At 41.0% G+C, this 9,490-nt stretch overlaps 1 protein-coding gene across 1 annotated transcript in view; it reads right to left on the bottom strand.

The window, feature by feature from the left end:
• Positions 1 to 1,654: 1,654 nt before the first annotated feature.
• The window catches only part of LOC109959665 (voltage-dependent N-type calcium channel subunit alpha-1B-like), a 163,498-nt gene continuing 155,662 nt past the window's right edge, over positions 1,655 to 9,490 (bottom strand). Inside the window, 2 exon segments of the mRNA XM_020599203.1 lie at positions 1,655 to 7,492; positions 8,789 to 9,006. Coding sequence (XP_020454859.1) covers positions 6,938 to 7,492; positions 8,789 to 9,006 — 773 coding nt within the window. The 3' untranslated portion in view covers positions 1,655 to 6,937.

The raw sequence follows: 9,490 nt of genomic DNA, 5'->3' as shown, positions 1-9,490 counted from the left end.
TAGTCAGTTATAATGATCTATGAAGCCAGATGAATGAAATCAGCTATTCAAACTTCAAGCATGTCTTAAACACATAAAGGCCTGGATGACCTGTAATTTCTTACTTCTAAACTCTGACAAAACTGAAGTCACTGTGTTTGGGCCTGAAAATCTTAGAAATCCGATGTCTAATCATATAGTTACTCTAGATGACATAGCTCTTGCCTCCAGTACTACTGTGAGGAACCTTGGAGTCATCTTTGATCAGAATATGTCCTTTAAATCACACATAAATCAAGTCTCTAGAACTGCCTTCTTTCACCTGCGCAATATTGCAAAAATGGAGCATCCTGTCTCAAAGTGATGCTGAAAAACTGGTCCATGCATTTGTTACTTCCAGGCTGGACTACTGTAACTCTTTACTATAAGTATATCCCAATAATTCCCTAAAAAGCCTCCAGTTAATCCAAAATGCTGCAGCCAGAGGACTGACAGGAACGAGCAAGAGAGATCATATCTCTCCCATATTAGCTTCTCCCCACTGGCTCCCTGTAAAATTCAGAATAGAATTTAAAAACCTTCTCCTAACATACAAAGCCCTTAATGACAAAGCTCCATCGTATCTTAAAGACCTTGTAGAGCCTTATCATCCTAACAGAGCACTTCGCTCTCAGAGTGCAAGTTTACTTGTGGTTCCTAGAGTCCACAGAAGCAGAATGGGAGGCAGAGCCTTTAGCTATCAAGCTCCTCTCCTATGGAACCAACTCCCAGTCTCAATTCGGGAGGTGGACACCCTCTGCTTTCGGCGGGGATTTCTGTCTCCGGAGCTCTATGTGTCCGATGAGCAGTCATCGGCCACATCAACCTGCCCACTGTTTGATTGTTGTGTCTTGTTGCTTTTCTTCTTTTCTCTCTCCTCTATCCACTCACCCCAACCGGTCGAGGCAGAAGGCCGCCCACCAAGACCCGGGGTCTGTCGGAGGTTTCTTCCGTTAAAGGGAGTTTTTCCTGCCCTCTGTCGCCAAGTGCTTGCTCAAGGGGGATTTGTTGGGTTTTCCTCTATAATAATAGTGATAACAGTAAGGTCTAGACTTTACTTTGTAAAGTGTCCTGAGATGACTTTTGTTGTGATTTGGCGCTATACAAATAAAATTTGATTTGATTTGATTTGCTTTCAAATGTGCCACCCCTCTCTGAGTCTCTGCCCCAGCCTGGCCACCCTGTCCAAAGTTTTTAGATCTGTTCCTGAGCAATAGCAATACATGTAGCAGTCCCATATTATAGAAACATCAGGAAGGAGTGTGAAGTACTGAAACTGAAGTACCAGGGCCTGAAAGAGGAACTGGAGATGATGTGGAAAGAAAAGGCCAAAGTGGTCCCAGTGGTGGTAGGAGCCCTCAAAGCCGTGACTCCCAAGCTGGGAGACTGAGACCAACAGATCCCAGGAACAGCATCAGAGCTCTATGTCCAGAAGAGCTAAGAAGACCCAAGGTTGAGGATGACACATACCACATGTAAAGTTTAAAAAGTAGTTTGACAAAATAATCCAAGTTTAACACAGCTGCATTCCAATGCTCAAATCATTCAGCTAATCAGAAATATTTTAATTTCATAATTTTTTATTTCAAGGAACTTTGCTTCATACAAAATGTTTAATGTAGAAACAATTGCAGAATTCAAAGTCTGGCCAGGAAACATAAAATCAGGCAAACAAACATTTCACTGAATTCCAAGACCCAAATAAATGGATCTTCCTGTTCTGCTGCACAGAGTGGAACTATCAGCAATTTTCAATACTGGTTTTAATAGAAATGTGTCTTTTCAACAAACCCCACAGTTTATATCAAATATTAAAAATCAACAACAAAATAACACATAGTATCTAAAAGTACTAAGTTTTCTACATGCACATACATTGTTAGAACATGCAAACATCTGAATTTTCTCAAGAAAAAGCCACATTTACTTTGCCAAATGTATGCAGAAAAAAGAGACTGCATCACTTTTAATGTTTGATGTCCGATTTGTCCAGACTTGGGCACAGATACGTTTTCTGTTGATGCAATACAGAGGCTGCAGAGTTTAAGAAGGTACAGATATTCTGAGGATTTTTCTGCCAGTGTGACAGAAGCATTACAACAATGAATGTACAGTATCTGCAGAAGAATGTGTTCCTGTCTTTGACCAAAAGAATCACTTTGACAGTATTCAAGGCTGACCCATCAAAACCATTTTACTGAGGTGTGTGAACAGGACACACCGGCCATTTTGAGCCATGGGATTTCCATTTGACAATGTTGAAGTGGGTAAATGTATGCATGCAAATATATGTATACAGTTGCTGTAGTCCTAAATATTGTTTCTTGTTTATGCTTTGTGCCTTTATGCATTTAAGCCTTTTTTACATTTTCGTTTGCATTTTCTATAAAACATTTGGTCACAATCATGCTGAAGCCTGAATCTAGAGAGACCAGCATGTAAAGCTACAGAATTAGTGGAGAAATGAGTTTTTCTTGTTGCATAGCCCTACACTCTTACCTTCAGATTGTGTCTGATCCATAGTGTGTGTCACTGTGGCTGAACAAGGCCCCCATCTTTTTCCTTCTAAATTCTGGGGGGCTAGAGGCTTTCAAGAAATCCCCCATTAGTATTTTCCAGCCAATCAACTGCTGCAAAAGTTTGTCTTTCCCCATGTTGCAGATTGCTGTGATTTGAATGCACAACATTACATTATAATTTCATAAAAGGACAATCTGATGTTGATGCTAGTCATGTATCAAACAAGTTGCATATACAGTAACGAGTGTGTGTTGTAAATCAACCTACATACAGTATCTTGTTCAGAGCACAGCACAGTTTCAGGCATCAACAGACAGTTCTCCGGAGCTATGCGACTGACAGATGGTGCAGATGTATTTCTAGAGCTCTGAGCTGGAGACCTTCAAACTGGAAGCAGAGATCAGTGAGGGAGTAGGGCAGGCATGGGCCTCCAGCACTCTCAGATCCACTTCTGACCATTGCTAAATATCAGTCTGGTAGTTCTGTACATTCTATATTTAGCTGTGTCCCAATTCCTTATAACATATGAATAGTTTACAGTATTTATTATAAATTAACAGATACATCAGTATCAGTGTATATGTTGATCAGTAAACCACAAGAAAAGCAGGTACAGACAGACAGCTATGTTTGAGACCATTTTGAAACCGTGTCACCATTAGAGTTTGCTCACCATAAAACAAGTTAACACTGTAAAATGTCTTGTCTGGTTTACAATTCCCCAAAAGATATCTACCAGCCTATCTTTTTCAGACTTTTTAAACTCAAACAGAAATAATGGTACCATCCTCCAAGCCTGGCACTCTGCAGTATATTGATTTTGCAAATACCATACAAGAAATCAGTGTACTTTATCACATTGTACCAATAGGAAAGGATCAGGTGTGGACATCAATCAAACTGCAGATTATAAAGCCTATTAAATTTTAAGGTGCTCTACCTAATTTCTTTTCAGTCACTCTAAACAAACTCCCACCAGAAACCATTCCATACCACTCTTTGCCTCTCCCATCCTGTTTTCTGAAGTAACAACATGAATTACGGAGCTCTGTCTCTGATGAGCAGTCACCGGCCACATCGCTTGGTTGTGACCAACTGTACAAAGGGCAGCCTCCAGACCAAAGCTAGCGCTAGCTGAATAACAGCATTTGCAGCGGTATAGTGTCAAGTGACAAGACTGGCAGTTTACCGATTTAAGGTGACACAAAGCACAAACATTACACAAAGCTTAAATTGCTCCCTGATTAAAAACATTCATTCAATACAAAGGTGAAATCATGACTACGCTGGGTTGCTCATGTTACCTAGATAATCACATTAGTTTTAGATGCTAACACATCCAGAAAGAACACCACCATATCTGAATAAAATCTGAATCCTTTGACTTGCTTTTAACATCCTCTGTGTCAAAAAGCCAAACCGATGGTAACCTCGGTCTTTGCTCTTTGGTCTGGCAGCCACTGTTTCAGACTTTTAGCTGATGAGAGCTCCTCCATGGCTGGCTGTCTGAACCTTCTTGCTACTTGCGGTTTGAAAAACCCTCTGCTTTATGGCAGACAGGGCTAATTTAGCCCATTTGGATAACAGAGAAGCTGGAATAACAACAGAACAGTGGTAAGTGACTGACTACCACAGACGGGGTAATATAGCCTAGCTGAGACACCATTTACCATCCCATTTTCACTTGAATTATCAATGTGTAAAATCTTAGTTAATGCACCTTTGACAAAATGAAAGTTAAATGTGCTTGAGAAAAAATTAGTTTTTTTTTCTTGCTGTTTTCCAAGATCTTCCTCAAATTTCTTCAAGCCTCAAAAATGTTTTTCCAGCTGTGAGCAGCTCCTCCACTAGCATGTTGTGAGATGCTAGTTTGAACTCTTGCAGATAATAAGTAAAGTAAATTTTTAAAAAGTTTACTGATCTTATAGGCAGAGCCCTAGTACAGAAACTGCAAGCATCATCTTGTAACAATGGTGATCCTCCCTTGTGCAATGCATCATCCATCAACAACACACCAGAAAGTCAGGCAAATTTAGACACATCTTGGAGTATACAAAGCTTTTTTGAACACACTACTGCACACATCCGAAACCTGTTTAGAATTATGGAATTGGGATACAGATAATAACGCGGTTGTATTGCGGTTTCTTTCCTGTTGAAGTCAGTCAGTTGAGCTCTTTCACAATCAGTTTCATCTTTGTGTAAACTTTGAACACCAGTGCAAACTGGCACCTGTAAAAAATAAACCTTTTTTTCATTTTGATGCCAAAGCCTGATGTTTAACATGACCGAATTAAATGACTGTAACATTTCCTGCTGTCAAACTACATGGTACTGTACTTTAGCTGCTGGAAATAGCTTAGCATGACATTACAACATCAATTTTTTGCCAGTTATTTATGAGTATATGAAAAACCACCATGAAACAACCAACTGGGCTTATAAATGTAAAATATATCTACAAAAGCTGATGCTTACCATAGTTTAGTACACACGCACACACACATAGTCTGGTTTAACTTAAATAGCCATAAAGAGTCAGACTGCCCACCACCACCACACTCCCCATCCTGTTAGACATCACCTGACCAACACACACTGTATTTCAAAAAAGACAGGAGCTTGATGGACTCACACTGTGACCTCTGTCAAGATTTGTAAAAAGCAAACTCTACAAGGTGGTCACAGCAGGTAGTTGACAACTCCTACAATCTAAACATGCACAATGTGTCACCGGCACAGTGTGTAACTGAACTGATACATGCTCGCATAGCATTTCCACAATTTCCCCCCAATACATGATTTATGGTTTATCAAAAACAAGAAAAATAATCAACTTTTATAAGGTATTTTTTTCATTCCTGTATTTTAAGCATATGTTACTGTAGGTTTTGTTTCTCTGCTTGCAGATAAGGCTTTCTGTACAAGTTGTCCTGCAGAGCTACACACAGAATGAATCAAACATCTACTCAAGTGTGGATGCATTAGAAAACAGTTGACATTGCATCTTTTTCTACAGTATATCTAAAAGGATAGGCACTTTGTCTTAAAACATCGCAAAGAAGTCTGTAAGAAACATTAGACCTGAAACAATGGAAAACCATAAGCATTTCACATAAAACACATCTCCAGTATGTTTTTTTCATGTCATACAAAAATGCACACTATGAAAGGAGAACATCTACAAGGAAATATTTATAGAAAACAAATCAGTCAGTCAGGTACTTTTTACTACCATGCAGTGCTTCTCTTAAAGTTTGCAAGAAACATTTAACATGAAAAAAAAAATCTCACTACCTGTGTGAGAGCACTTCATCTGTTCAGCTGACACATAAGGAATGTCAGAAAGGACTAGGCATCATCATGGAATGGTAGAGTCCTAAACTAAAGAACACACCCATTTGTACAGTGTCATAATGTCTTTGAGCTTTTCCAACATTTTATGCTATCATTTCACCAAACTATTGACCTGTTTTCCCATGACTCGCAGTGCAAGCAGTCCCATAGTGACTCTCAAACATTTCAAACCTTCACTAACTTTGCTTACAGCTTAAAACAAAATGGCATATTACATAGTATGTTGTGCTGCTGGGAGTAATATTGATGTGGAAGAAGGCAAAATTTCTCATCTTGAGTGTGGCATTGCCTTTAGATGTATTTACATTATTGTGAAAACCCTTCTTTTACATGTGCCGCTTTCATTATTGTGTATGTGGTGCACTCTAACATTAAAATGGTTCTAAATGATGAATTAACTAACTTTTTTTTTTTGTTCCCTGGCCCATAAGTTGTTGCGTCCCTAAATGGCAGAAAAAAAGGTGTTTGCTAATTGCTATTTGTCAAAAAATGCTACACAAACTCTCCCACTTCACTAAAAAGCCCTGTTTAGAAAAAAGCAGCATGTGCAATAGCAAAACACACCAGCACTTGTGTTTACTAGAATGGGCTCCCCAGAATACAGGCTGGGGTTATGAATGACACACGGTCTGGTGGGTTAGCTTCACCCTTTAAAGTCAGGACATATCATCTTAATGTGTAGTCTGTGTTTATAATGTGATTTCGTTTGAGGGTTGCATGGTTGTGTCAGCACAACACTGAAGCCAAAGCAAATCAAGGACAACTACTGTAAAACATCCAATATTGATAAAAAATCTGCTACTCTTCTGTTTCATAATGCTATGTGCCCTTTGATTAGATGATATTTTTTGTTCACATTCAAATATTACCCACTCCAACATTTCTCCCTGTTTAAAGTTCTTCCTAATCTTAGCTCTCCAAGTTAGGACTGAAATACAGCATTAAACACACAGTGACAATGTAAAGTAAAGCCTTCAAAGAAGATGATAAAACTCATCACAATTCTTCAAAAATGCATTTAAAAGGTTTGTTTAAAGCCATGCTAGCACCATTCATCCTCCTCTGCCTCTTGGTAATACCTGGGTGCCCTGACACCAGAGCCTGGGCTGGTGTTGCCCCCGAGGCTGAAATGGTAGCCATTGGGCACCCCAAGATTCTGCTGCGAAGAAGGAAGCAGGGCTCCCATCATGTGAGGCAATATGGTCCGAGAAGAGCGTATGGCACAGTGCCTAGGCGACAGTGACGCTGCATCCTGGAAGACGTCCAGTTGGTCCCGGAGGCTGCCGTAGGGGCTGCTATGGACCTCGTTGTTGTCCCGGCCCAAGAAGGGCTCTGAACTGATACGAGTAACAGGACAGGGAAAGTGGTGGAAGCCAATGTGCCGGAGGGCGTTGTGCTCCGACACACCACGGCTTAGCCGGCCAGGACTCAATGAAACCTGGCTGGACACAAAGTGCACAGGAGAGGAGTTGGCAGTCTTGTAGGCCACCCCTGGTCGTGGGGTCAGGGGAGTCTGGGGGAGCTGCCGGCGTCCGCGGCTTGGTGTGCTAGAACTGGAGCTCAGTGCCACTGGGCTGCCTTTAACCCAACCACTGCCCTAGATGAAAATTGGATAAGCAATTTGAAATGACAGAACGATGAGCAAAATATGTGAGAGAGGAAAGGAAAAGAAAAGGAAACAGGGAGAGGGTCACTGAAGATAGGGGAGAAAAGGAAAGACACCAAAATGTGATATGTGATGGTTCAAAAGATGCACAGATGAGACAGAGAACATGGGCAGAGAAGACAAAACGAAAGAACAAGCACTAATGGAAAGGTAATGACAGACAGACAAAATGAATGGAAGATAAGAGAAAGTGGGAAAAGAAGTGAAAGGCCATGAGAGGCTGCACTAAATGCAGACAGGGGAGAAAGCAGTAGTAAGAGCATGCAGAGCAATCACAATAATCTTTAACAGGATCTGCATTCAGGTTTGTAGTCTCGCTTTTCTCTAAACTCTTCTCCTACATTCAACAAACAATCTGTACAGTGCTGGCACATGGCAACTAATTCATTAGGCTGGAACCTTTGATTTATAACAAGTTTGTCCAGTTAAAAGAATATGGTGAAACATTGGTACAAAAACAGCTCAAAAAATATAGTTTCACTTTAAAAGAAGTCTCAGTAATTTCCTTAAAAAACCGGTCACTCCGGGTTGTATCAAATAGTTAATGTTAGGGACTATTTTCAACAGCAGATTGATCCGCATTAGTTGCTCTAGTGAGTATTTGTGGGACTGAGTCAAAATAAATGACAGTTAGTATGTTTATGGTAATGAAGGAGCATGTCACCATGACAGAGGGTTAGTAACTACATTTTTCCTCCAGTCTTTGTCTGTGACATGGTTTTCATTGTTGATATGGTATTCTAATCAATTCTGCTCAATTTAAAAGCTCAACTAAAGAAATTTGAATAGAAATATCAACAATTATCTCCAGGGTAAGACTAGTTGTTATTTGTTACTGTTCATAACTATTGTTGGTAATTATTTTGTTTGCAAAAAATGCTGGTGGATTAAGTGAGTGTTTCTGCTCAGACTTGTGTCTGCAGCTGGAGGTGGACATGACCTCACTGGAGAACCTTGAACACCACTATGACACCAGAGGCCTAAACCTCAATTCCACAATTCCTATGTATCAGTTTGATCAGGCCTAAAAGAAACATTTTCTCATAGCAGTTATGAGCAACATTGATGTAATCTTCTATTTTGATAAAAATGACAATCTGAGGGAAAATGTAACTCAAAAAAGGTCAACACTGAGATGAATTTCAAAGTCCAAGAAACCCTTTTTAACTCCCATTCACTAGTCCAGAGCCTAATCTGGTCCTAACCTACATGCCTGTACACTCCCACCTGCTTGGTGCTGGTGTCCTGCCCCTCACTGTTGGAGGCGGCACAGCTGGCAGTGGCAGATTTGGCGTGGCAGTGCTCCCGGCTGCAGTAGCGGTCACAGGAGTAGTAGCGCTGCTTGTCTACTGAGGACTGGTGGTGTTTCCTCTCGTGGGAGCGTCCGCGGTCATGGGCTCGCTCTCTGGAGACAGTTTGGTCAGACGCCGCCTCACCTGGTGCACCTGCGGAGGAGGGAATATATTCATGTTCCTGTAGTCTGGATGGTGGATTCATGACTTTTGTATCTTTTGATGTGTTTGCCTAGGTTCACTGGGGTTGAAGACAAATGTGAGTGCCACTCTACTTGGCAAGGCATTTAATTTGTAGGAATCTACATTCTTTAGTCACAGCAGATATTTGACACAGCAGGAAAAGTGCAGGTGTTACTAACAATGTAAAAAGTGGCTTTGTTCTGTCCCAGTAAACCATGATAGTGTGACCAGTGTGGCCATTCCAGTCTGGACCAAGTTCCTGAGCTCCACTATCTCCCAGGACCTGAAGTGGACGTCCAACATCAGGACCATCATCAAGAAGGCACAGCAGAGGATGTACTTCCTGCGCCAGCTCAGGAAGTTCGACCTGCCCCAGGAGCTGCTGATACAGTTCTACAGAGGAATCATCGAGTCTGTTCTCTGCACCTCCATCACTGTCTGGTTTGGCTCAGCA

The sequence above is a fragment of the Monopterus albus genome, unplaced genomic scaffold (assembly GCF_001952655.1).
Source record: "Monopterus albus unplaced genomic scaffold, M_albus_1.0 scaffold40.1, whole genome shotgun sequence".
Lineage (NCBI taxonomy): Eukaryota > Metazoa > Chordata > Actinopteri > Synbranchiformes > Synbranchidae > Monopterus > Monopterus albus.
Note: the sequence above shows the minus strand (reverse complement) of the source record. Positions and strands in the feature narration are given on the sequence as shown.